The 27,613-nt window shown below is 43.8% G+C and overlaps 1 protein-coding gene across 1 annotated transcript; it reads right to left on the reverse strand.

The window, feature by feature from the left end:
* Positions 1-1,615: 1,615 nt before the first annotated feature.
* On the reverse strand, positions 1,616-26,256 carry LOC121545785 (F-actin-monooxygenase mical1). The gene is made up of 25 exons (XM_041856614.1): positions 26,177-26,256; positions 20,840-21,144; positions 19,834-20,041; positions 19,468-19,575; positions 19,205-19,300; positions 18,803-18,958; positions 18,103-18,203; positions 16,912-17,169; positions 16,530-16,645; positions 16,074-16,200; positions 15,239-15,326; positions 9,171-9,318; positions 8,694-8,890; positions 7,359-7,456; positions 6,752-6,808; positions 6,156-6,369; positions 5,496-5,566; positions 4,588-5,236; positions 4,208-4,420; positions 3,310-3,425; positions 3,115-3,228; positions 2,743-2,836; positions 2,416-2,509; positions 2,057-2,130; positions 1,616-1,926 (listed from the first exon to the last, which is right to left on the reverse strand). The coding sequence occupies exons 2-25, from the start codon at positions 21,095-21,097 to the stop codon at positions 1,718-1,720; spliced, it is 3,864 nt and encodes a 1,287-aa protein (XP_041712548.1). The 5' UTR covers positions 21,098-21,144; positions 26,177-26,256; the 3' UTR covers positions 1,616-1,717.
* Positions 26,257-27,613: the final 1,357 nt, after the last annotated feature.

Raw genomic sequence — 27,613 nt, forward strand, 5'->3', positions numbered from 1 at the left:
AAAGACCAATTAGTGGAGAAAAAAAAAAAGATTAGAATTGGGCTGCCGGTATATTGCAGCCTTAGTACCACACATCCAATTAGTGACCAATATATAAAAAGGTAATTTACTGACATCCATCAAACAAAGATTCCTAGAGGAGTGCACTGGTTAACCCCCCTGAGACTAACATTAACTATAAATGTAACATGCAAAACAATCCACAACATGAGTCACTGAAATTTAACACACAAAAAAAAAAAACATACTAGTAAATAATAATCTCATATTTAACATCTTTAATAATATTGAATTGTTATGGACCACGCAATTCTCAAACAACTAATGTTGTTGTATTATATCAAATTTTGTCAATTTATACAGTATACAAAAGTAGAATTGTGATATGCACATTACCTTTGTGCTTAGCAGAACTCACTCATCTAGGGTTACACCAAAAAATTAACATGAATCTATTTTATACAACACTGTCCAACCCACAGAATATATTAACCCGGTATTAAGAACCTGTGAGTTCTCAACTCCTTTGCTTTGTACTGTCAGCAGTTAGTCAGGTTGGTGTGAGTTCAGCTGGCTGTGGGGGTCTCTTTATCCTGGGGCTGCTGCTGGAGCAGGACTGCCTTCACTGGAGATGGATGGCCAGTGGGGACAGGCCAGGAAGGCCTGGATGCATCCAGATTGTAAAACACATATCTCCAGACAGGTTTCTGTGTTATACCTCTGGAGTCAGACGGTACACTGCGGCTCAACACAGAGCACAACACTTCTGGAGAAATACCTTCACAAATACATCTTTGGCTTTGCAAATGTAAGATCATGCTTGTGCGTCTGTAAGCAGCAATACTCTCTTTAAATACATTTAAGTGTGTTTATATACCTGTACATATGTATTACTGTATGCATGTACTGCCAAAATAAAGGAAACGCCAACATAAAGTGTCTTAATATGGCATTGGGCTACCACAAGCCAGAACAGCTTCACTGTGCCTTGGCATAGATTCTGCAAGTGTCTGGAACTCTATTGGAGGGATGGGACACCATTCTTCCTCGAGAAATTCCATCATTTGGTGTTTTGTTGATGAAAAACACTGTCTCAGGCGCCGCTCCAGAATCTCCCATAAGTGTTCAATTGGGTTGAGTTCTGGTGACAGATCCCTCTATCAAAGTCACTGAGATCTCTTCTAGCCATGGTAGCCAAAATAATAGGCAACTGGGCATTTTTATACATGACCCTAAGCATGATGGGATGTTAATTGCTTAATTAACTCAAGAACCTCACCTGCGTGGAAGCACCTGCTTCCACTCCTGAGTGGCGCAGTGGTCTAAGGCACTGCATCGCAGTGCTAACTGTGCCACTAGAGATCCTGGTTCGAATCCAGGCTCTGTCGCAGCCGGCCGCGACCGGGAGACTCATGGGCGGTGCATAATTGGCCCAGCGTCATCCAGGGTAGGGGAGGGAATGGCCGGCAGGGATGTAGCTCAGTTGATAGAGCATGGCGTTTGCAACGCCAGGGTTGTGGGTTCGATTCCCACGGGGGGCCAGTATAAAAAAATATGTATTCACTAACTGTAAGTCGCTCTGGATAAGAGCGTCTGCTAAATGACTAAAATGTAAATGTAATATACTTTGTATCCCTCATTTACTCAAGTGTTTCCTTTATTTTGGCAGTTGCATGTATGTATGTATATTTATCACTGTCCAGTGTCCATGTCACCCTCATGCCCAGTGCACCTGTGCCCCTGCTGAGGCTGTGGAGTGTCTCTTGGCCTCTAGTAGCGAGGTGGCCTGCTGCTTGTCACTCTCGATCTCCTGGAGTCGCTTCTCGTCCAGGAAGGCCACCAGAGAGTTCCTCATGTCCACCACCTCCAGCATCTCCTGTAGCACACGGTCCTCTTCTGCCTGCTGCTCCGCCGTCTTCGCAGAGTCTGGGGTGGACACGATAAGAGGATTTCACACACACAAACTTTGCACAGGAGACCTCCTAATAAGTGATCTTATAACTATGCTATCAGTGATACAAATGCAACGATCCAGTCTTTTTGTAGAGTAACATACCATCCAGCTCCATGTATCGTCTGAGATCCATCTCCAGCATGCTCTGTTTGTCCTCCAACTCCAGCTGTCGAGACCTGATGGGCAGAGGAAAGGAGGAAACAGAAGACAGTTGAATAGAAGTGGCTGGTTTCATTCAATAGGGCCTTAGTTGCAGTTAAGGGAAACTCCCACAGCTCACACTCAGCTCATGAGTCAACATGGCAAAACAAGGGTACAACTATGTTGAAGAACACAATAACAACTCTGTCAGGAGTGTGAAGTCTGCTTTTCTGGCTACTTCAGCTAGGAACTCACCACACAAGAACACTATACTCTGTATAATGTATAGAAATGTATGGTAAAACAAATTCTACACTCACGCCACCATTAGGTCTGACTCCTCAGAGACCAAGGCGTTCTTCTGGTGGACCAGATGGATCCACTGGTCGATCATCTCAGGGGAACCTCCACTGCCTGGGGGAGAATGAGAAGATATGATGGGGGGAGGGTGAAAGAGACTCAAGGAGATCCCGCTGCATATTCCTTGCCAAAGCTTGCCAAATGCCAATATTTCACTCTACGGACCTCCATCAAAGCATCACAGGATAAAAGATGAAGGCAAATCTTTGTTGTTCAGGACAAGCTATGTTCAAAGTACTGTGTTATGGTTAGCTACAGCAAACGAAAGTGTTGGGGTGGGGTCTCACCTTCCTCTCCTCGGAGTACCTGCTCCAGCACCACACCTTTATCCTCCAGCTCTTTAAACGTCACCTCGATCTCCTCCAGGCGCCTCTGAATAGACTGGGGGTCACAAGCAGACAATAAGATGAGCTTTATAGCAGAGAACACTGGACAAGCAGGAAGACTCAATACTGGCAGGTCCAGTGTTAGACTAACCATCCGAAAGTAGAGCTGTTCGATCTGGCTTCAGCAGACTGTCCTGTGTTCAGACAGTGAACTGCCCTGTGCAGTATTCAGTAGGGTGCACCAGAGCAAAACCTTTTGCAACAATAAATGTTTTATCTCTTGTAAAACACAATCCTGTGCTTTACTGGCAAATCACAGTACAGTGAACTGACCTGTGCATTGTGGAAGCGCTGCATCTCACACGTCTTGGCCCGTCGATCCAACGCCCTCATCTTCAACAGCTCCAGTTTTTCAGCCTCTACAGGGTCTGAAGGGATGGTCTGGAACTAGACAAGAGAGAGTGTGTGTGTGTGTGTGTGCAATATCTATGGACTTAATATGCCGGCCAGATAAGTCACACTCCTTACCTTATCATCATATAAATCCAAGCCATCTGGTGCAAACATATCCAACTCATCCTCATCATCATCATCATCATCACCACCACCATCTTCCTCAGATACACTGTGGCCATAGTGTACTTCTGTGAAGTTAAAGAAATACAATTATTAATTCAGAATAGATATGAAGGACATGGGTATTAACAACTGCTGTTTGCAATATAAATACATATTTTATTGATTGACAGGTATAAAGATAATGTGGCCATGATGAGACCATAGAATTAGGAATTAGAATACTAGAATGGACATGAACCTTCTTATGATGGGATAAAGGTCAGACATTTTGGTCAGGGAGTTGATCAACCATGGTTTGCCAATGCAGTGATAAGATAGTGTAAAATAATGAATGTATCTGCACTGTATGTTTGTTAGCTAGCTAGCCAGACAGTTTTGAGGAATGATTCCATTAATAAATTGTTTAATTAACTGCCAACATTCCATTCAAACAATGCAGTCAATCCACAGCCATACACTGTCTGAAATCAGTTGATAATAGGACTTAGACAAGTTGTAAATGCAAAAAGTAGCAGCTTTCCAAGAAAACACATATATACAGAGCATTTGTATAAAATCCATATAAACTATTTATAATTATATGACAATATTTTAGGATGACAATAATTCTATTACACAATTTCAGATATCACATGCCTTACTTTTATTTTCCTGAATAAGTAAAATCAGGATTATGCCTCTACTGCCATTCATTCCAATTAGACTGGTTTGGATTTTTCCCTGACCAAAGTGGCTGCCATTTTCACCCCGTTCTGGAACTTTGAGGTTTTATGACATAGCCCCTCTAGTAATTTAATATGATCTCTATGGCCGAGACAGTAAATCCACACCACACTAGGGTCTACACCTGGGTGGCTGTTGAGGACGCTGAAGCGGTGGTCCCTCCCCAGCCGAGGGGAGGACAGGTTCCAGGGGGAGAACTTGGAGCGGACCCTGGCGTGCTGGCCCTGGAGCCCCGCTGGTTCCTCTTTCCTCCTGAAGCAGCGGCGGTTCCTGTGCTCCCGTATGTGTCCCCCCGGCCCAGGGCCCCCACTCCAGTAGCCCTCCTCCTCCTGGGCGTCTGCACCTCAAATCAAACTTGATTAAACCCTTCAAGCTTCCTACTGGGCCATTTAAAAAAAAAATCATACCTCAAAAAAGTGGTATATTCAATCGCAACACTTTTACAATAAAAACACAATAAAAGAGACAAAACAAAGAAAAGACAATGAAAGAGAATAAGGATACCTGGGGGTTTGGGTGGGCAGGGACCCGCTGCTGTGGCTGAGGAAGAGGAGCAGGAGGAAGAACCGGGTGTCTCCGAGTCAGAGTCCAGGCTGAAGCTCAAGTTGACCAAGTGGTTCTTCTCCTCGTCGGTCAGCTGCAACTTCCGCAGGGACGGCTTCGGCCTGGAGTCAGGGGCTGGGGCTGCCTTGGGGGTCCCTTTCTCTCCTGCTGCCCTGGGGGACCCCTTCTCTCCTGCATAGGCTGGTGACGTGTCCCTTTTTGGGGTGAGGAGGACAGTGCGTGGTTTGGCTACAGGAGGGGAGGCCTGAGGGATGTCCGAGCGAGAGTGGCGAGGTTTTGGGACAGGGGTCAGAGGATCCGAGGGGGCATCCTCACCCCTCTCCTTCCACTCTTCCTCCACCTCACAGGCCTCAAACCCTTTCTTTGTGAAAACGTGTATAGGCGGTTTTGGTGGGACCGGGGGCTCCTCTACAGGGTTAGGATGTTTGCTGCTAGGGTCTTCCTGACTCTGAGGATGCAGAGGCTCCGTGGGTTTAGGAGGACCCGAGTCTAGATCGTACTCGTTGTCCTCAGAGGGACAAGGTGAGTGGTCTTCACTGGAGATCGAATTCACACCTCTCTTCTCCTCCTCCTGTTCTCCTATGGTATCCTAGAAGGGAAAAAATGAAAGGAGGATTGTAGCATAAGCATTGTATCATGTGATTAAACATTCATCTATAAATGAATGGTTATGGTACACAGCCATGTTTGAAATGAACAGATCTTGTGACAACACCAATGTACTACTTATACCCACTAGCTGTCCTTAAATTGTTCTGTACAGATAAGTTGAGCCACAAGCTGGCAACATGGTATGCAACAGAATGGTTTAATTTCCCATCTGCTCAAACTCAGAACAGAGACCCCACCTTAACGGATGGGGATGGTTCCCTGTTCTCCATCTCTAGCTGTTCAGAGTGCAGCTCACAGGAGAACTTCCCTGAGGGCACAAGAGGGAAAACAACAGCTTGCAGAGAGTCTGGATCTGGCACATGTTTGAGATGCTACATGACAACCCTTTCTCCCGTTCTCCTTTTCACATGAACCACAAAACACGTAAAAGGGCATCTTTCATTCATTTTTCATACGGTGCATAAATAAATTAAACTGTGCTGTATTTATCATCCGGATGTAGGTTCCTTGCCTTGGAGGATTTACCTTACTACAGGTACGGAAGCTGTTGCACTAGAAATAACTATATTCTGTTTCTGTATTGTCCAAACAGCGAGTAACTTGCTGTGTCTTTGTGAGCAGCCAATATTTCAGAAGGCAGAACATTTCACAGAGAATATTTTCCATAATTGAGTACATAATGACCATGGAAGTCCCACTTGCATAGTAACATGATGTTGTGCTTGTAAAAGATTCAAAAGGGCTCATTAGGACCCAGCAGATTTCCCACTAGACTGAGTGCCAGTCTATGCTATCAGGTCAACTCCTTGTCACTCGTTGGCATGCTAAGTTAACATGTTAGCATGTTAGCACAAACAGACTGGCACTCAGCGGTAGAAGCGGTAATGCTCACTCACCCGTGTTCTGGCTAAAGGTATATCTGCCCAGTCTAAGGGTGGTGCCGCACTGCTGGCAGGTGAAGCAGCTACGGTGGAAGAACTTGCCCTCAGTGCTGATCCTCTCCAGCACATAGACCCGCTGGCCACAGAAGTAACACTCCTCATTGCTGCCGATGCCTGACGTCGGGCTTAGTTCAGGGGTCACCTCAGGGGCTGAGACAGGGGCTACAGGCTGAGAGCAAAGAAATTGAGATCAACAGTCATATTTTAACAGTACTTCAATAACTTGGCACAAAAACATGTACTTATGGTGTAACAATAGGGAATAGTCCTGAAGGCCAAAGAAAGAGGAACGATTAAAAATGACAAATCTGGTGTGTTCCACAACTCTTACAATGGTCTGTACCCTGGGTGCTATACCCCAGTAGTAATCAAAGAGAGGAAGAACCGCCAGTGATATTAGTAGTTCAATAGCATAGCACATAAACATTGAATCGAATAGCAGTTGGAGTAGTCCTGAAGTCTGCAGATACATCCATCATACAGCAAAAGGTTAGCTCTGCATGGGAGCCTATGGTAATGAGGATAGCATTTGTATTCTAGACACCACTCACATCTTCCTCATCTCCCATCCTTTTAGCTTTATCTTCTGTCTCGACTGCCAGTCTCTCCTGTGTAAAAGAGAAAACAGTCATGTGACCTGTTTATGGTTTCCATTATGCAACTGAATAATGGATGATGTCAAAATGAACAATGCTTTAGATATTACCTTAAATGATTGAAAAGTGTCTTTGCTATTACAGTTGATTTTGGAACAAGCCAACAAAGGTAAAACAAATTCTATTGTAAGTGTTCTGTAGTATGGTCTTAGTTATAATAAGGAACGAACACAATCAAATGATGATTAAAACACATATTGTAACTGTAGACAATGAATGAATCGAAGCATAATCACAAGAAGCAAACCAAAATGGCTGGGCATGTGAATTCAAGGTTCTTATCTAGAGAACTCTGATATTACTGTAAGTAAATAGTCAACGACAGCAGGGAGTTGCATGAAAAATAATGACAGTCCATGTGAACTTGAGGTTGGCCTACTCTCCATTTTACCCAACAGACAAATGTTTTTGCATAAATATTATCGCGCTATCCCTGATACTGTATTGCGTAAACAGCTAACTAGTCCCAGTGACAACATGTAGCTGATTGCCTGAGCCTTACCTTGCGTCTCTGCAGAGAGTTGTGCTTGAGCTTGTTGAGGAAGAAAACAGCCTGAAAAGACAGGGTCTTGGACGGCGTCAGGAGAAGGCTCGGAGGTTCTGCAGCAGAGAGAGACACAAACACACTCCAGCTTTAGTTTCCTACTGTTCCTGTTCTGCCAGAACAACAAACACGTTTCACAGGCACCAAACTAACCCACTGTGTTGTCTGAGCCCCCCCCCCTCCCCACCCCACAGCAGAAAACCTGCATTTTCAAATGTGTACAGCTTCTTGTACATAAACAATGTGTTCTGGCTTTTTCTCTACCAATCTCTCTTATGTAAAAATCATGTCAGTCATTTTATATTACACATCCAGCTTCTCTACACTGCTGTTGAAAACAGGGCTTTGTAGAAGATGTAATTCAATTCAATTTGTCAATCCCCCCTGAGAAAACTCCCGTGCAAGCCCCCGGTGACAGACAGGACATGTCCCTCGTGCATGCGCATCTGTGTGCCAGCCAGCCAGCCGATCCCCCTACAGAGAGCTATGCTACCTACGGCATCACAGCGACAAGCATGTCACACCCTCTCTCTAAAACTGCTTCCAAATGCTGGATCCCCACTGAAAATCCCTGCTACACACTCTGCTAGTATTTTCCCAGAAATACCTCCGGCAGCAAAAATAGACGGGGAAAATCCTTCTTCCTCAAAGCAGGAACATTCGATATATTTTAGATGACGCTGAGGCTAGTCCTACCCAAGCCTGATAAGCCATTTCCTCACGGGCTGCTGTGCGGTTTGCTTTGACTGCTGCCTGGCTTACGGACTGAGTGCAAGAGAGCAGTACAACCCTGACTGTCAATCAGGGCTGGTTATGAGCACAGCCCAGCTACTCTAACCAGAGGAATGCTGGGTAATGCTCTTAAAGGGACAATGACAGCCCTCTCCCTTCTTATCAACGCCAAACACATTTCATAGGGAAAAACACCTGGGCCCAAGGTTGTACAAATGGGGGTTACATAAGCTATGCACTGTCTAAACAGACTTAGGCCAGATTCCATTGTTTCCACTAATAGTTGGTTATGGTGATATGGTTAATATTGAAAACTCTGCTGAAATTTGGTAAAGCATTTTTAGAAATGAAGCACACTAAAAGCACCTTTATGTAATTAATACAACTATGCATAATGATGTCACAGTAACATAGTCTATAAATATACATAATCTAGTCTCGTGATAGCAGACCTCAACACCACTTTCTTGTTCAAGATGGCTGGAGTCGAGGCTACAAGTAATAAGACAATCACGGTGATAATTATGTAACATGTCTGACAACCATTGCCCTGATGCTTACCTTTAGTGGGCGTCCTTTCGTTGAAGGCATCATGGATCTGAGTGAGGTAGAGCACCATGGAGAGCTTGTCTATCTGTTCCTTGGTGGCCATGTCACTGGCTGACATGATGGGAGGGATGCCCAGCTCTCTCTCCAGGAGGCTGAAGGCCAGCTGGTTGTTGTGGACCGAATCAGACTCATTCAGAGAGGACATGTCACTGGAGGGACAGGTGAGGGATAGTTACTATGTTGACCAGGGCCATGTTCAATAGGGCACACCATAGCAAAACATTTTGTAACAGAAAATTGACGTTTGCTTTCTTATTGGACAGGTAGTACCATGGAAATGGAATAACTTGAACAGGAAAAGCCCCTCAGACCAAGGACATTTTACTGTAGACTCATGGGTACATCTTTCCTTCTGTGGTACTACTTGTGCATTTGCTACATTTGTGGTGTATAAGTTGAATTTCCCCCTTATAAAGCCCACGGACTCACATAAGATGGGGTCTGAAGGTGTTGATGAGGGCACACAAGGCCAGGCCAGACCTCCAGGACTGGGTCAGATCCTTCACCTTCACCCTGTCGTACCCTGCCGTGTGCTGCTGACACCACTTCAACAGCTCCTCAAAAGCTCCAACCGAATCTGGGCCATGAACACACATAGGAACACTGCATTATGACTTAGAATGCATGCTCAATAGGCCTACATTGCTTTCTTCATTCTAAGAGGTATGTTACTGTGGATGTTCAAACATGGACATGATCATGTTCAGGGTCTTGCCTGGTCTGTGCCATGAAACATAGCGACATTGCATCAAGGCAGGCATTGAAAGAATGTTATGATAGATACACAGACTTGTTTACATTCTGAGTCGGGCATCTAAGGATGCAACAGAAATGTCACAGCCATTTTGATGATAATGAGACACATATTAATGGGTTAAAGGCTCGGCTAGTGTTTCGTGCCTATGATTGCAGCAGGTCATTTTCATCGAAAAGGATCAATAGCATTAACATGTGAAGTTCATAGGAGCATATCAAATTGGGTGTCAAATGAAAGCTAGGAGTCCATATTTTTAGGAAATGAAGGCATAGATACATTTTTCAACCAGTCTTAGAAAACATCTACCAGAAAAAGTCTTAAAAGGCATCATAAATACATCAAAACACAATCTTGTTGACGTAAAGACCACTGCCAACTAAAATCAACACGTATTTCGTTTTGGAGAAATTGCTTACCTTCTCTAAGTTTAAGAAATATTGCCTTGTGCCTTGTTACCAAAAACCCACATATCTTTAAAATATTTTCTAATTTCTCTCCCTTATAAGGAGGGAGGATAATGAAGGTAACATAAGTAACAAGTAATGGTAGACATACCAATTAGTTATAGTGATTTTACTGAAATCTATTTTGTTTATGAATTATTAAGTGTGAAAAAAATTTATGCACTCACTAACTAAGTGATTAAAGATGCACTATGCGGAAATCGCTCCGCCATTTCCTGGTTGTTAAATTTGTAATAGTTCGCCTAATTTCAGTTTAGTGACAAAACAAGCAAGTATAGTGTAGATAATCATTGTACTATCTAAACCAGGGGTGTCAAATGTCCGGCCCGTGGGCCGGATCAGGCCCGCAAACGGGTTTAATCCGGCCCGCGAGATGATAAAAAAAAAATAATAATAATTTGTAAAGTATAAAAATGCGCTGCAATTTTTCAATAAAATTAACTGCTGTTCCAATTGCGTCCACTGGATGGCGCAATAGCAATTGTGTTAAGCAAGCAAACTGTTTATACCGGGGCAGAGCAAGTAGGTCAAGCACGTGCAGCCAATGAGCTACTTTGTTTTGCCCGCGATATTTATTACGGCTTCTACTTTTAACATTATGTGCTTTGGCACCCTCATTGCCCCAATATGTCTCTGTCAAAAAAGAGAAAAGTGGACGCAGAGTGCAGAGTGTTCCAAGAAAAATGGTCATCCTATTTATTCACGGAATTGAATGGGAAAGCTGTATGTTTGGTGTGTTCAGAGCATGTTGCAGTGCTGAAAGAATATAACCTTCGTTGCCACTATGTGAGTCTTCATGCCGACAAATATGACAACTTTCAAGGACAGCGGAGATGAGAGAAGGTGAATGAACTGTTGGCGGGTCTGAAGAAACAGCAGTCTGTGTTTACTCACAGCCGAGACATCAGTGACGCTGCAGTGAAAGCTAGCTACCTCATTGCTAATGAAATCGCAGTGGCTTCAAAACCATTTAGTGAGGGTGAATTTGTAAAAACATGCATGATGAAGGCAGCGGAGATTGTGTGCCCTGAAAAGCGGCAGGCTTTTTGCAAATATCAGCCTGACAAGAAACACAGTTGCAGACAGGATTTCCGATCTTTCAGTGGATTTGGACAGCCAGTTGAAGCAAAAAGTAAAGTCATTTATTGCGTTTTCGGTTGCAATTGATGAAAGCACGGACATTACAGATGTTGCACAACAGGCCATTTTCATCCGCGGAGTTGATGACACATTGACCGTCACCGAGGAGTTCGTGGAGTTGGTGCCGATGACAGATACAACGACAGCAGCTGATATTTTTACCGCACTCGTTGGCGCGCTGGACAGGGTCGGAGTGGACTGGTCCCGCGCTGTCAGCCTGGCTACAGATGGTGCGCCCTCAATGATCGGGAAAAAAGCAGGCGTTGTGACAAAGTTCAGAGAGAAAGTGCAATCTGCAAATGGAGGATGTGATTTTTGACTTTTCACTGTATTTTGCACCAGGAGGCTTTGTGTTGCAAGTCATTAAAGATGGATAACGTCATGAAGGTGGTCATCCAAACTGTTAATTTCATCCGATCCAGAAGCCTGAATCACCGTCAGTTTGACAGCCTTCTCAGAGAGAAAGACCACATCTATGGCCTGCCATACCACACTGAGGTAAGATGGTTAAGCCGAGGTGCTGTGCTGAGGCGTTTCTTTGATTTACGAGAAGAAATTGAACAGTTCATGGAAGAAAAGGGCAAACCAGTGTTAGAATTTCATTCCGCAGAATGGATGTAGGACCTTGCATTTATGGTGGATGTTACAGAGCACCTGAATAACTTGAACAAACAGCTGCAAGGGCGCAACAAAGTTGTCACGCAGTATTATGACAGCATACGTTCTTTCAAGTTGAAGCTGTCATTGTGGGAGACGAACTTGCCGGTGGTGATGCAGCTCACTTCCCCTGTCTGAAAAATGTGTGCGCGACCCAACATGTGGCAGACATGAAGCGGTTCAAAGATAAAATAACGGGACTGTTACGGGAGTTTGAGCAACGCTTTCAGATTTATGTTTATATGTTTTTATGTTGATGTGCTATTGTTTTTAATTGATTTTATTTTATTTGTATATTTAACCTATTCTTGACTCTGTGGTTCTTGCACTTGTTTGGGGAACAGGATTTCATTCTTTTTATCTACATTTCTGCCTGAGAAATGACACCCTGATATAGTTCTGTGATCTGTGAAACAGTTCTGTTAATCACTGAGGCATTGTGTGTTTGTGTGTTCTTTTTCTTTAGAATTTTCAAATAAACTTGACGTGTTTTATGATTAATAGTGATGTTGTGCTTGTACTATTTTGGACACACTGTCCTCAGGCTCCAGCTTTATGTTGTATGTTGATCGTATTAAAACAAAGAAAACAATCTGAAGTTGTTGTTTTTAAGTTATATATACCATGATTTTTCTGGTCTGGCCCACTTGGGAATAGATTTTCCTCCATGTGGCCCCTGAGCTAAAATGAGTTTGACACCCCTGATCTAAACCACTGTGAAATATATTTTCCATAACCAAAAATATTGTATTTTCAGCTGTTTGAAGCTTGTGTACAAACCTGAACGTAAAAGACGGCAAAAACTAAACTTAAGAACCGGAAGCATAGCAAAAACGCACATAGAACAGATCTACCGCTTCTTAGACATGCTTTCAATGAGAATGACAGAGCTATAACTCACATGTCTATGTGTATTTGGTCAGGTCGCCCAAAAAGTTACATATTGCAGCTTTAAAATTTGTAATTCCATTACAGAATTACCCCCAAAAAATCAGTAACGGAAATACTGCAACAATGGGAAAATGGGAAAACATAACAGTCACAAACCACAGTTGGGTCACCTGCTACTGTCCTCCCTTCCACTGGCATACTGTTATGTTCAGCTCAGAACTGTTTTCTTTGTCTTTCTGTTGACTGGTCTGGAGTGTTAAAACAGTCTGAGTCTGGAGAGTGCTCTGCTGTGCTGCGCTGTGATTTCCAAACTTGTGAAACATGACGAGAATTACATTCAGAGCCATAATTATGCATCTGTGTAGTACAGATCAGGGACCCTTGATGTAATTCCGTTACTGTAATTCCATTACCCGATGTACAGTCGTGGTCAAAAGTTTTGAGAATGACACAAGTATTGGTCTTCACAAAGTTCGCTGCTTCAGTGTTATGAGATATTTTTGTCAGATGTTACTATGGTATACTGAAGTATAATTACAAGCATTCCATAAGTGTCAAAGGCTTTTATTAACAATTACATTAAGTTTATGCAAAGAGTCAATATTTGCAGTGTTGACCCTTCTTTTTCAAGACCTCTGCAATCCGCCCTGGCATGCTGTCAATTAACTTCTGGGCCACATCCTGACTGATGGCAGCCCATTCTTGCATAATCAATGCTTGGAGTTTGTCAGAATTTGTGGGATTTTGTTTGTCCACCCGCCTCTTGAGGATCGACCACAAGTTCTCAATGGGATTAAGGTCTGGGGAGTTAACTCGCCATGGACCCAAAATGTCGATGTTTTGTTCCCCGAGCCAATTAGTTATCACTTTTGTCTTATGGCAAGGTGCTCCATCATGCTGGAAAAGGCATTGGTCGTCACCAAACTGTTCTTGGATGGTTGGGAGAAGTTGCTCTCGGAGGATGTGTTGATACCATTCTTTATTCATGGCTGTGTTCTTAGGCAAAATTGTGAGTGAGCCCACTCCCTTGGCTGAGAAGCAACCCCACACATGAATGGTCTCAGGATGCTTTACTGTTGGCATGACACAGGACTGATGGTAGCGCTCACCTTGTCTTCTCCGGACAATGTGTTTTCCGGATGCCCCAAACAATCGGAAAGGGGATTCATCAGAGAAAATGACTTTACCCCAGTCCTCAGCAGTCCAATCCCTGTACCTTTTGCAGAATATCAGTCTGTCCCTGATGTTTTTCCTGGAGAGAAGTGGCTTCTTTGCTGCCCTTCTTGACACCAGGTCATCCTCCAAAAGTATTTGCCTCACTGTGCATGCAGATGCACTCACACCTGCCTGGTGCCATTCCTGAGCAAGCTCTGCGCTGGTGGTGCCCCGATCCTGCAGCGGAATCAACTTTAGGATACGGTCCTGGCGCTTGCAGGACCTTCTTGGGCGCCCTGACGCCTTCTTCACAACAATTGAACCTCTCTCCTTGAAGTTCTTGATGATCCGATAAATGGTTGATTTAGGTGCAATCTTACTAGCAGCAATATCCTTGCCTGTGAAGCCCTTTTTGTGCAAAGCAATGATGACGGCACGTGTTTCCTTGCAGGTAACCATGGTTAACAGAGGAAGAACAATGATTTCAAGCACCACCTTCATTTTAAAGCTTCCAGTCTTTCCAGACTCAGACAGTGGTCCTCTGTAGCTCAATTGGTAGAGCATGGCACTTGTAACGCCAGGGTAGTGGGTTCGATCCCCGGGACCACCCATACGTAAAAATGTATGCGCACATGACTGTAATTCGCTTTGGATAAAAGCATCTGCTAAATGGCATATTATTATTATTATTATTCTAACTCAATCAGCATGACAGAGTGATTTCCAGCCTTGTCCTCGTCAACACTGTCACCTGTGTTAACGAGAGAATCACTGACATGATGGCAGCTGGTCCTTTTGTGGTAGGGCTGAAATGCAGTGGAAATGTTTTTTGGGGATTAAGTTCATTTTCATGGCAAAGAGGGACTTTGCAATTAATTGCAATTCATCTGATCACTCTTCATGACATTCTGGAGTATATGCAAATTGCCATCATCAAAACTGAGGCAGCAGACTTTGTGAAAATTAGTATTTGTGTCATTCTCAAAACTTTTGACCACAACTGTAAATCCACTTGTAATTCAATAACCAAAATAGATTTTTTTCAAATTCAAGGTGCCATGTCATAGCTGACACCCCATTCTTTCTGCAGACATTTTTGAATCTTAATTCAGAGCACATATTTAACAGAGTTTTTGGAAAATTCTGTAAATCTGTTACCAAAGTTTGCATCCGCACAGTTCTTCCACTAAGTTCTTTTTTCTAAATTCTCCAGTGGAAATGGTTAAAAGTAGTCCTTGTGCATAGAGTTGTATAGTTTGTCAAACTTTAAGATCAATGGTTTTTGTTTAGCATACATATAAAGTGAAGAAACTGAGTCAAAGTGTAATTCCGTTACCATGGAATTGCCCAGCACAGTCGAGCATAAACAAATATTAATCATGCCCATGCTCCCCTCATGTATTACTGCTTTAGTAAAGTGAAGCTAGACTAACCTTGTCGCAGGTGAGACAACCTGTCTTTCTGCTTCTTGGTTGGTCGGCCTGAATCAATACGGTCTTCAACATCATACAGATGTTGCAACTTTGGAATGCATGCAAAGAGAGAGAATCATGATAAACAACATAGCACTTGATTTTGAGTTGAATTTTACACTAGAGGCAGAACACAGTAGCCTGGTCCCAGATATGTTTGTGCTGTCTTGCCAACTCCTATGATCATTGTCAAGCAATGACAATAGGAGTTGGATATACAGCACAAACAGATCTAGGACCAGGCTAAGAACACAGTAAGCTTCATAAAGCTGGTACTCAAATGCAGAAGCTGGGGTTTGGTTTGATGCAGTGTAATTGATCTGGTAGTTTGTGAAAACTCTAAAGCCTTTCCGATCAATACTCCTCTAGTGGGGGAAATCAAAAACCATTTCCTAGCCGGCTCAACACTTCATATACACAGAGCAGTTTCCTGGCAACGCATGTACACTCTAGGAAATATCAACCCAAAATGGCAGAGCAGCACTGATCTAATTCAAAACGTGTATACAATGTTACTCAGCACAATATCTATTCACTTTGCTAGCATTGATACAGTGAGACAGTTATACCCTTTTCACACCATCAAACCCACCTGAACCAATCTTAACTGAGCTGGCGTGGTTACGCATCCACTATAGTTGCTGGAACCGTGTTGAAAAGAAAAGATCCAAGCCAGCACAGTGCCTTTCAGGTTGGCCCAATAGTGTGAATCGGGCATCAGTGGAGATTTGAGTCTGTGCTGACCATAGAAATAGAAGGACTAGAATGTAATATATTATATTTATATGTTTCTGACCTGGTTGGCCTTGATGGAGTTGAGGTTGACGTGCTGGTAGCGTGTAGCCGGGTCTATGCTAAAGGCACTGTAGTTTTTACTGGTGTTCTCTGGCGTGGTCTGGGACAGGAGCTGGTAGATACTCTCCCTATTCAGTCAGAGGGAAAGACATCTTCTAGAGACAATTCTACCTCAGAAACTCAATATAGAACTGAAAAAGAAAACGCTCCAACAAAGGAACAGAAGATTCTGATGGGTTTGTTCAGGAATACTTTTTTTAAAGCAGCTGCTTGTGATGTAATGGATGTTCAAAGAATGTTGTGAAAAACAGTTAAAAGCCTCGAGTGGTATTACCAGTTGGAGAGTTTTCTCTGAAAGGCCCGGCCAGGGTAACCCTTCTATACAGTAACAATGAAGAGGGATGGGCACATGATTTTTGAGGTGGTGTTTATGATCATATAGAAAAAGCTTTGTTACCGTTCAGCAAGGACTTCCAGGTGGGGTTTTCCCTTGCCCCAGCTCCTCACCATCCATGCTGTGTCGAAGGCAGCCAGAAACCCACGGGCAATACCTGTTCCCAGAGGCCAGAATGGCTGTGGACACATACACTTTCTATCAAAACCCTTTTAGAATAGTGTTGTATGACAACAGGAAATTGTATGACAACAGTAGACACTGTTATGCCCTGAGACGATTTTATGCTCCATTTCCTAACTGAGGACTGTGTATAAACTACAAGTAAGTGTACCATTGTGTGTATAACTGAATGTATATACAGTATGTGAGAATATAGAAACCATGAACATGTTAGACATTTTAGAACAAGGTCGTCATCCATCACATTTACATGACCTCTCACCTCCACCAGGCAGTCTCCGACCAGGCCCATGAGTAGTTTCTTTCCGTTCCTCTCCCTGACCAGCGAGGCGTTCTCAGCACGGTGCATACAGGTGAAGTCAAACATGGCCACGTCAGGCTGGCCAGCATGGTTCTGGGCAAACTGCATGTTGGGCAAGCGGTGGCCTGTGGAGAAGTGGGCAGCGCCGTGGGCGTAACGCAACAAAGCCTCCTGGTCCACGTTGGCCTGGGCCAGGAGCTGATTGGCATCGCTGAAGTCCTGGAGACAAGAGGGAATATATTGGAGGCGGTCACAGAGGGGACACCATATAATTAAATGGAACAAAAATACTATGGGGAACTATGGGGGACACATTGGGGTTGGTCAGTGCTTGAAGTGGAATGATAAAGGTGCCAGTAATAATATTAGGGGCCGGTACTCATTTTCTAATTTTATAGTACTGGTGTTCTTATATAAAGAGGTGCCGGTACTCAAGCAATCGAAAATTGGAGAAGCTGATACTCTGTACTACTGATGCAGACCGGCCTAATTCAAGCACTGGGGTGGTGGTGATACACATCTGAGAGCTGTCCATCACTGACTAGAATCTAGATGCTGCTTTATGTGAAAACAATGGGTATAATCCTCCCACGTAGTCTAGCCAAGCATTATATGCTCCACATAAAGAAGCAAGCCGACACTGAGTCAGCATCTTTAAACAAGATGGAACAGTGTCAAGAATTACACAAAAACCAACCCCCATAATCATGCGCAAATATATAGAATGATTACAGCTTCAGTGCAACATAAATACTAAACAGTTACTCAGCAGAACATCTCCCATCTTGGCAACTGAACTATAACAGATGAAAGCCTCTATTTTGATAACAGTCAGCATGGGCTCTAATCATTGAAGACAAAACAAGGGGATCTGGCTTTGTCCCTCCAGACTTGTAGTGTGACAAGAGGGAGTGAGAGTGAGCAGTGTACACAGTAGCATGGCTGGGGAGACCTAGTGCTGACCCCATGCTGCACAGACATAAATTACATTAACACAGTTTATTAGCAGCTAATCCCAAAGAGCAGGAAAAAAAAACAGCCTGTCTGGGGAGGACTATGTTGGGATCCAGGTTGTCTCAGTATTGTGAAAGGCCCTCTAGAGGCCTAATGTGGAGCTGCTGCTGCTGATAGTAATGGATGTGTTTCCCTCACCTGTTTAATGACCCCCATCTTTAACAGGCTCTTCTTCTTGGCAGTCATGACAAAGTAGTGGGTGGCGTCTTTATAGTAGACTATGTTCTCCAGATCAATACCTGGAGGAAGGGTGAGAGAGAGAGAGAGAGAGAGAGAGAGAGAGAGAGAGAGAGAGAGAGAGAGAGAGAGAGAGAGAGAGAGAGAGAGAGAGAGAGAGAGAGAGAGAGAGAGAGAGAGAGAGAGAGAGAGAGAGAGAGAGAGAGAGAGAGAGAGAGAGAGAGAGAGAGAGAGAGAGAGAGAGAGAGAGAGAGAGAGAGAGAGAGAGAGAGAGAGAGAGAGAGAGAGAGAGAGAGAGAGAGAGAGAGAGAGAGAGAGAGAGAGAGAGGGGGGATCGAGAGCGAAATGAATGAGTGAGAAACTAGGAACAAGACAATGACAGGACAAGTGAAACAGCACTAGAGCACAAGAGAAGAAGAATTGGGGAATTGCATCACACATGATAGCATCAATTCAAAGGACATTGACAAGAGGAAGAGGGACACAGATTAAAAGACAGCACTCTCCACTGTCCACTCCTTCTCTGTCACCATACTTGTCACCATGCCCAGACTGTGCATTATTCTTTATCCTAATCCTCGGTCGCTGAAACCTTAGCGTCCACCAGTAGACGGGTTGGCAGTCAGTAGACCCAAACCAGTGTCATAGAATAGAATCCTACCTTTCTCTGTGAGCAGGTCCCGGAAGAACTTCTGGTTGTAGATGCGGGCCACACCGCTGATCTCTTGCACTTGGGCCTCGGCTGCTGAGTGATGGTTGATGAAGTTACATGTGATGCCGATGGCCAGCTTTCCTCGCAGCTCCTTCCACCTGAAGCCTGGGGAGAAAGACATGCATATTGAGGACAAGCACATGCAGCCTGAATTCAGGTGCATATAATTGAGTGTTTCCGTTTAACAAATCAATTGTATAGGAGCTTGAGTGTTTGGCTACATTCTTTCTTTTCCAAGTGTGTCCTCACTCCTCACCATCAGGGACGAAGTCATATGAAAATATGCTGGTCTAAAGTACGTTCAGTATGTGCAGCAGGATGACAGCGTGTGAGTGTGTCCTCACTCCTCACCATCAGGGACGAAGCGTCCTCCTCCTGCAGAGATGAAGACATCAAACTGGAACTTCCCAGCAGGGTGATCATCAGGAAACAGCTTGGCCATCCAGCCTGATGGAGGGAACCAGAGAGAGAGCATAGCATTAAGGTTTATTATCACACGTAGGATTCCGGACAGATTATTTCAACTGCCCTACAAGCTTTTACTGCCATGCAAATGGCTAGTATTTTATTTCTCTAATACAGGAAGGGAACAGGGGGGAGAGGTCTAGATGTACCTGTGGCTCCTGAGGGCTCCACAAAGCCTTTGAATTCCACCCCAGTGTGAACCTCCACCCCCAGGAGGAGAGACACCTTCAGCAGTATCAGCTGGAGCTGACGGATGCCTGAAGGATACAGACAAATATGTATGATTTGTCACACAGGGAATTAAAACAATCCTCTTCAATTCAAACAGTTGACTGATGCCTGATGATACGGACACATACACACAGACATTGTATGTGAAAAAAGAACCGTAATAGCATCATAACAAACTAAATAAGAGAGGTTTGATTTAGTCATGCATAATGAATAAAGAAATATGATTGGCATGATTACACCAGGAAAATCGAGTTGATATAGTATGACAATGGTAGACATACTGATGTGATCCAGAGCCCCAGTGCAGAATTTGCCATAGAACGTCTTGGCAGCCAGCCCACGCAGGTCATAGATGGTGTAAGGCCAGAGGTGCAGCACGTTATTCCGGGAGAAAGAATCCCTCTTCTCCAGTAACACCACCTGAGCCCCCAGCAGAGCCAGCTCTATGGCTGTCCTCAGCCCGCACGGCCCTGCACCCAGCACCAGGCACTGAGGAGAGAGAGGGAGAGAGATATGGGGGAGGGGAGAGAGAGAGAGATATATATATATGGGGGAGGAGAGAGAGAGAGAGAGAGAGAGAGAGAGAGAGAGAGAGAGAGAGAGAGAGAGAGAGAGAGAGAGAGAGAGAGAGAGATATGGGGGAGGGGAGAGAGAGAGGGGAGATATGGGGGAAGGGAGAGGGGGAGAGAGAGAGAGCGAGAGAGAGAGATATGGGGGAAGGGAGAGAGAGAGAGAGAGAGAGAGATATGGGGGGGGGAGAGAGGAGATATGGGGGAGAGAGAGAGAGAGAGAGAGAGAGAGAGAGAGAGAGAGGAGATATGGTGGAAGGGAGAGAGAAGATATGGGGGGAGAGAGAGAGAGAGAGAGAGAGAGAGAGAGAGAGAGAGAGAGAGAGAGAGAGAGAGAGAGAGAGAGAGAGAGAGAGAGAGAGAGAGAGATGGGGGAGAGAGAGAGAGAGAGAGAGAGAGAGAGAGAGAGAGAGAGAGAGAGAGAGAGAGAGAGAGAGAGAGAGAGAGAGAGAGAGAGATGGGGAAGGGAGAGAGAAGGAAGAAATAAAAAGAGGAAGGAAGGAAACAGGATAGAGAGATAAAGCTAGTAGTATCAAAAGCACTGACAGTACTCTGCCACTGTAGATACACAATGCTGATGTTGAAACCTTAACACAACTACAGATGCACTACTAACAGAGCACCACACAGCCACTGTCCTTGTACACATGTATTTTACGTTAGATCACTTCTTGATTATTCCTCTTCTTCGTTTAAATGAGAATAAATAAATACACACCTTGTTTTTGGCACAGACTTTGCCCTGCTGGTAATCTTGGTGTTGGGCCCGCTTGTCCAGCTTGATCCAGAGGGCTTTGGCCTTCCAGTAGTTGAGCCTCTCCTTGAGCTTGGTGTAGAAACTCTGGTAGTCCCTGGGGTCCACTTCTAGGTGGTGGCAGAGCTCTGAGAAGGTACGCCGCACCTCCTTACAGGTCTGTGTCTGGACAAACTGGTCAAAGAGGGCATGGGAGGGGTCGGTGGGGTCCTGGTTCACCATTGTAGTGGATGATGAACCTGTGCCTCAGTCAGATTCTTGGATGTTCACTGTGGATAAAGTAAACACCAACACCATGACAAAAGTAAAAATATATATATTAGTTATCGTAAAAAAGTTGTCCTCTGAGGTTGGGCACCAAAAAACACCATAAGAAAAACGTACCTAAAAATAACTGAGCTCACCTATAGCAGTTACTATAATAAAAGACTAGCTAACAAAGTGATACATTTTTGCCATTGGGCTTTGGAAATATATGGAGGTGGTCCAGAGGTCTGACTAACAGACAACGACTGGGGACAATCCCCTCTGTCTGAAAATAAAAACACTAAAATGAGATGGTTTTAAAGTCACCTGAGTCCAAGTCATCGCTAACTTCCCCAACCATGTGTTCTGTGTATGTTCATTGTCTTTATGACAGCTCCCTAAGATTGAATGACACCATGATGGGTGTTTACCATTGAACTTAGTGAAGATATACGACACAAATAAGATGGTCTATAAACACTTCCTGTATCTTTGGTCCAGTGTTTCTCTTTCAGAGGGAAGAGAGACAAAAGTGGTTAGCCACATCACACTGACCAGATGTGATAAACTTAGCTTCACACTGGCCACAAATAATACAGTCGCTATCCTCTTTACTTAAACTGGTTAGAAAATAATAACTTAGTCAACATTTGCTCTGGGCGGGTTGATACTAATAGATCTGAAAAGGGCTTACTTGGATCACATAGGGGGCTAATATCAAGATAAACCACTGTCAAGTCACATAGCTGAGCATTACAATGACTAAAACAGGCTGCTACCAGGACCTATACCCATTCACCTATACTACAACTACTACATGTCAGTCAAAAAAGCAGTAAATATACATACAGATATAGATCATTAAACTCCAGTTTAAATGTGTAGGCAAATGTAGACCAACCTAAAATGTTTAACAGCAGTGACAACAACTAGGTGACAAACTCTACTCAAGCTAATGTACGTGTCAAGCATGTAGTGAATTGTGGTTGGCAAGTCATTTCCTGAAACTTAATGTTTTGTTCACACATTACTTCCTGAGAGGACATTAAAATATGCTGTAACTTGCTGGTTGTGACATATATTCAGCATCTTCTGCTAGATACTTGAGGCAGATAGACACAAACCCTATTGGACAGAGTGGGTGAGGGCATTTTATGGCCATAGAGCTGTAAAAATAGATGTGTTTGTGAGAAAAATATACAGTGGGGAAGAAAAGTATTTAGTCAGCCACCAATTGTGCAAGTTCTCCCACTTAAAAAGATGAGAGAGGCCTGTAATTTTCATCATAGGTACACGTCAACTATGACAGACAAATTGAGGAAAAACATTCCAGAAAATCACATTGTAGGATTTTTTATGAATTTATTTGCAAATTATGGTGGAAAATAAGTATTTGGTCACCTACAAACAAGCAAGATTTCTGGCTCTCACAGACCTGTAACTTCTTCTTTAAGAGGCTCCTCTGTCCTCCACTCGTTACCTGTATTAATGGCACATGTTTGAACTTGTTATCAGTATAAAAGACACCTGTCCACAACCTCAAACAGTCACACTCCAAACTCCACTATGGCCAACACCAAAGAGCTGTCAAAGGACACCAGAAACAAAATTGTAGACCTGCACCAGGCTGGGAAGACTGAATCTGCAATAGGTAAGCAGCTTGGTTTGAAGAAATCAACTGTGGGAGCAATTATTAGGAAATGGAAGACATACAAGACCACTGATAATCTCCCTCGATCTGGGGCTCCACGCAAGATCTCATCCCGTGTGGTCAAAATGATCACAAGAACGGTGAGCAAAAATCCCAGAACCACACGGGGGGACCTAGTGAATGACCTGCAGAGAGCTGGGACCAAAGTAACAAAGCCTACCATCAGTAACACACTACGCCGCCAGGGACTCAAATCCTGCAGTGCCAGACGTGTCCCCCTGCTTAAGCCAGTACATGTCCAGGCCCGTCTGATTTTTTGCTAGAGTGCATTTGGATGATCCAGAAGTGGATTGGGAGACTTTTTGGTAAAAACTCAACTCGTCGTGTTTGGAGGACAAAGAATGCTGAGTTGCATCCAAACAACACCATACCTACTGTGAAGCATGGGGGTGGAAACATCATGCTTTGGGGCTGTTTTTCTGCAAAGGGACCAGGACGACTGATCCGTGTAAAGGAAAGAATGAATGGGGCCATGTATCGTGAGATTTTGAGTGAAAACCTCCTTCCATCAGCAAGGGCATTGAAGATGAAACGTGGCTGGGTCTTTCAGCATGACAATGATCCCAAACACACCGCCCGGGCAACGAAGGAGTGGCTTCGTAAGAAGCATTTCAAGGTCCTGGAGTGGCCTAGCCAGTCTCCAGATCTCAACCCCATAGAAAATCTTTGGAGGGAGTTGAAAGTCCGTGTTGCCCAGCGCAGCCCCAAAACATCACTGTTCTAGAGGAGATCTGCATGGAGGAATGGGCCAAAATACCAGCAACAGTGTGTGAAAACCTTGTGAAGACTTACAGAAAACGTTTGACCTGTGTCATTGCCAACAAAAGGTATATAACAAAGTATTGAGAAACTTTTGTTATTGACCAAATACTTATTTTCCACCATAATTTGCAAATAAATTCATAAAAAATCCTACAATGTGATTTTCTGGATTTTTTTTCCTCATTTTGTCTGTTATAGTTGACGTGTACCTATGATGAAAATTACAGGCCTCTCATCTTTTTAACTGGGAGAACTTGCACAATTGGTGGCTGACTAAATACTTTTTTTCCCCACTGTAGGCTACTGTCCAGTACACTCAAACATAACTGTATGAAGAGCTATTCATTCAATGGACCGAGATTGTCCAGGTCTTCATTATGTGGATGTTAAGAATGAGGTTATAAAACAGGCTCTATGTATGAAGAAGCCTCTCCCTCTCAGTAGCTCTCCCTCTCGGTACTGTAGCCTTTTCCCTGACTTCTCTTTGGCCCTCATGTAGTTGCTCTGTAACAGAGCTAATGAAGCTCAATCCAACTACCCTGGCCTGTCCTCAACCCCACTCGCTCTTACAGAATCAAATCATTACTGCTGTTCACAGCTTGGCACAATCCTAGCTGACTCACGATTGACTGGCCAATATATCCTACAGCAGTCAAACTCCTGCCCATGCCATCTACTGTATGTGTAACTTGTCTGGCTGTGTAGCTGTGTGTGTTTGAAACCCAAAAGGCCAGTTAACTCAATGTGTGTTTATTTTATTTATTTCTTTCCCCCAATTTCGTGATATCCAATTGTGATCTAATTACCATCTTGTCTCATCGCTGCAACTCCCCAACCGCCTCGGGAGAGGTGAAGGTCGAGTCATGCGTCCTCCGTAACATGACCCGCCAAACCTCGCTCCTTAACACCCGCACACTTAACCCGGAAGCCAGCTGCACCAATGTGTCGGAGGAAACACAGTTCAGCTGACGACCGAAGTCAGCCTGCAGGCACCCGGCCCGCCACAAGGAGTCGCTAATACGCGATGAGCCAAGTAAAGCCCCCCCCCCGGCTAAGCCCTCCCCTAACCCAGACGACGCTGGGCCAATTGTGCGCCGCCCTTTGGGACTCCCGGTCACGGCCAGTTGTGACACAGCCTGGGATCGAACCCGGGTCTGTAGTGACACCTCAAACACTGCGATGCAGTGCCTTAAACCGCTGTGTCACTCGGGAGACCCTAACAACTCAATGTTATACTGTACATTGATCTAACATTGGAGCTGAGAGTTGGACCTCTCGGTCACTGCATCAGACAGATTCCAGCAGAGCTATAATCAGACACAGACTTGAGAGTTGGAACATTTCAACTGTCAGATCTAGCAGTATATCGTATCAACTCAGGCCCAACAGTCATACTGTAGCTATGCAAAGGAACTATATCTGTCAAAATACACAGGATATTACTTCACTGGAGATAAAATGACTAAACATTTTCCCATAACCATATCATTAAAATCATAGTGGTGAAGTAGGGACCTGAGGGCACACAGTGTGTTGTGAAATCTGTGAATGTATTGTAATGTTTAAAAAATTGTATGAACTGCCTTAATTTTGCTGGACCCCAGGAAGAGTAGCTGCTGCCTTGGCAGCAGCTATGGGGATCCATAATAAATACAAAAATACAAATAGCTGCATTTCTCTCCGGTCATGCATGCTCTTGAACTCAGCTTTACAGTGACGTGACTGCCATAAAGCTGGTATGTACGAGAGGCACACAACCACACTAAAATATAAGTATTCATGTTCTGCCTTATAAATGAATAATCGTTCCTTATCAAATACAATAACAGCTTGCATGTGGGCACAAATGTCAGGGTAAAAGCCCTTCTCTCAATAGACCTCCTTAAGTAAACAAATAAAAAAGTGTGCCCAATACAATAACGATAAATGTAAGCAGGAGTAGGTCACTTTCAGTATCAGTGGTGTGCAACTTGAATGTCCTACTATCCTACTGTCCCCAGCTTCTCATCTTCTCTGAGTCCTCTTATGTCAGTCAGTCATTCAAGTCTGTCACACACCTATAACTGTTCGCTCAGCTTAATTTTGGATGTTATATTTTGGGTCAAGCAAACAGAAAGTTGTGTATTTCGTCTTCATGCTCAACATCCTGAGTATTTAATCTAAGAGAGACAAGAGCAACAGTATTTGTTCATACTGTAGAAAGACAGTTGACAGCCTCAATGAAGTGTTGGCTGCTGTGGTGGAAGATAGAAAGTAGACAGTTCTTGCCTGTTCTTGATTCTTGTGATGTTGTATGTGGTTAAGAATGCTGCACCCTGCAAAGCACAGAGCATCTGCCTGGTACACACAAACACCATTTAGAGTCAGGAATGCAACAGAGGTTCTACTGAAACAAGTCTAGCCATGACAAATATGGAAATGGCCAAGAGCAAAACCTTGAAGAGTGAGGAAGAACCTTTCCTTATGAAGTAGACTGTTCTGCTTGAGCAATGATCATCAAGTTATTTCTATACTTCTGACAGACAATGCAGATGTTACATTTACATGAGGAGAACAACAGTGGTAAAGTGTTTTTGTCTTACCCTGTCACATCTGTCGGCTGAGAACAAAGGGTCTGCCACAATGACTGGTCTGCAATCGTTGCGGTGTTTTTATCAAGCTGCTGGATGCCTCTGTAACATGACAGAGCAGCCTAAAGTTGGGGCCAGGAAATGGGCGGGACAGCAGAACAGTAGACAACGCAAATGAGAGAGAGCAGTAGAAAGAGCGAGAGAGGTGAGTGAATTGGGTGTGAGATGTTATTGTCTGATCTAGGCTACCGTATTTCCCTGAAGTTAACTGATGTGATTTTGTTCATTTGCAAAAAACAAAACAACTATGCTACCAAGGTTGTAGTTGAGAATTCCATACAATGGAGTTGAGTGGCAATGAGTTTTGGCAGAGTGTACCTCAGACTACATCGAGTAGGTATCAGTCGATACTTAACTAATTTTTTTTGGGTGCTGCAATCTGTACTTTTTGATGAAAATGGCATTTAATACGACCTCCACCAAGGGAGCCATTGTTTGTTAACAGAGAAGGAGCAGCCCTGTCATTGCAAGGCAGATTTTTTAGTTTTGGCAGGGGATGCCAAAATAGAACTATGGCTTCCAAACCCCATTGACCACTGAATATCAAATCAGGACAAGCACAGGTACACAGTAAAAGTGTTTTCCACAAGTAATAGAGTAGCCAGCCAAATAGAACAAGTAGCCAGCCAAAATCACATTTTCTTATAGAAAAAACAACTACATTCGATATTCTAAGTCCACAACAAGGCTTAAACCATATCAGGAGACCACTTTTGAGTTCTGGGAAAAAAAGCTTGCATTTTGATTTTGGGGTATAGTTACTCTTTAAAGTGCTGAGAACAACATAAGCATGAGCAACAATAGTGGAATTGGTGGGTCGACTTCAAAATAAAAGTCCACTCCGCCAAAACTCATTGCCACTCAACTCCATTGAGATGTGACGTACATATTGTGGAGTTGAGAATTCTCAGCTACCAAGGTTGCTTGATATACAATAATGGGAAGTTGATCAATGAAATAACAGGAAAAAGGGGTTGTGCCAATCCTGCCCTGCAGAACATTCTTTCTGGTTTCTATTACAAAGTAGGCCTAGTATCTGGAATATTACTGGACTTTCAGAATAAAATTGAATTGTCCCATTATCCCAACTGTTACACCGAGAAGATTGAATGACTGTTAGTTTTAGCAGTCATTCAAATCTTCTCTGCGTAACAGTTGGGATAATGGGACAATTCGGAGTACAACGCAATTTCGCATCACGTTTTCTGAGCCATATCTCACGCCAGCTTCACTGTGTTATAATTTAAGCAAATGGCCTGTCCAACCCTGTAGTGCAGCTGTAAGCAAGCATAAGGTGTCGGATCTGCTGGCTACCTACTGTCTAATCACAGTTGAAGGGAATTCCAGAAATAAATTGTTCATTCTCACTTGCACGCACGTTCAGCACAC

This window comes from Coregonus clupeaformis, chromosome 30 (genome assembly GCF_020615455.1).
Source record: "Coregonus clupeaformis isolate EN_2021a chromosome 30, ASM2061545v1, whole genome shotgun sequence".
NCBI classification, from domain to species: domain Eukaryota; kingdom Metazoa; phylum Chordata; class Actinopteri; order Salmoniformes; family Salmonidae; genus Coregonus; species Coregonus clupeaformis.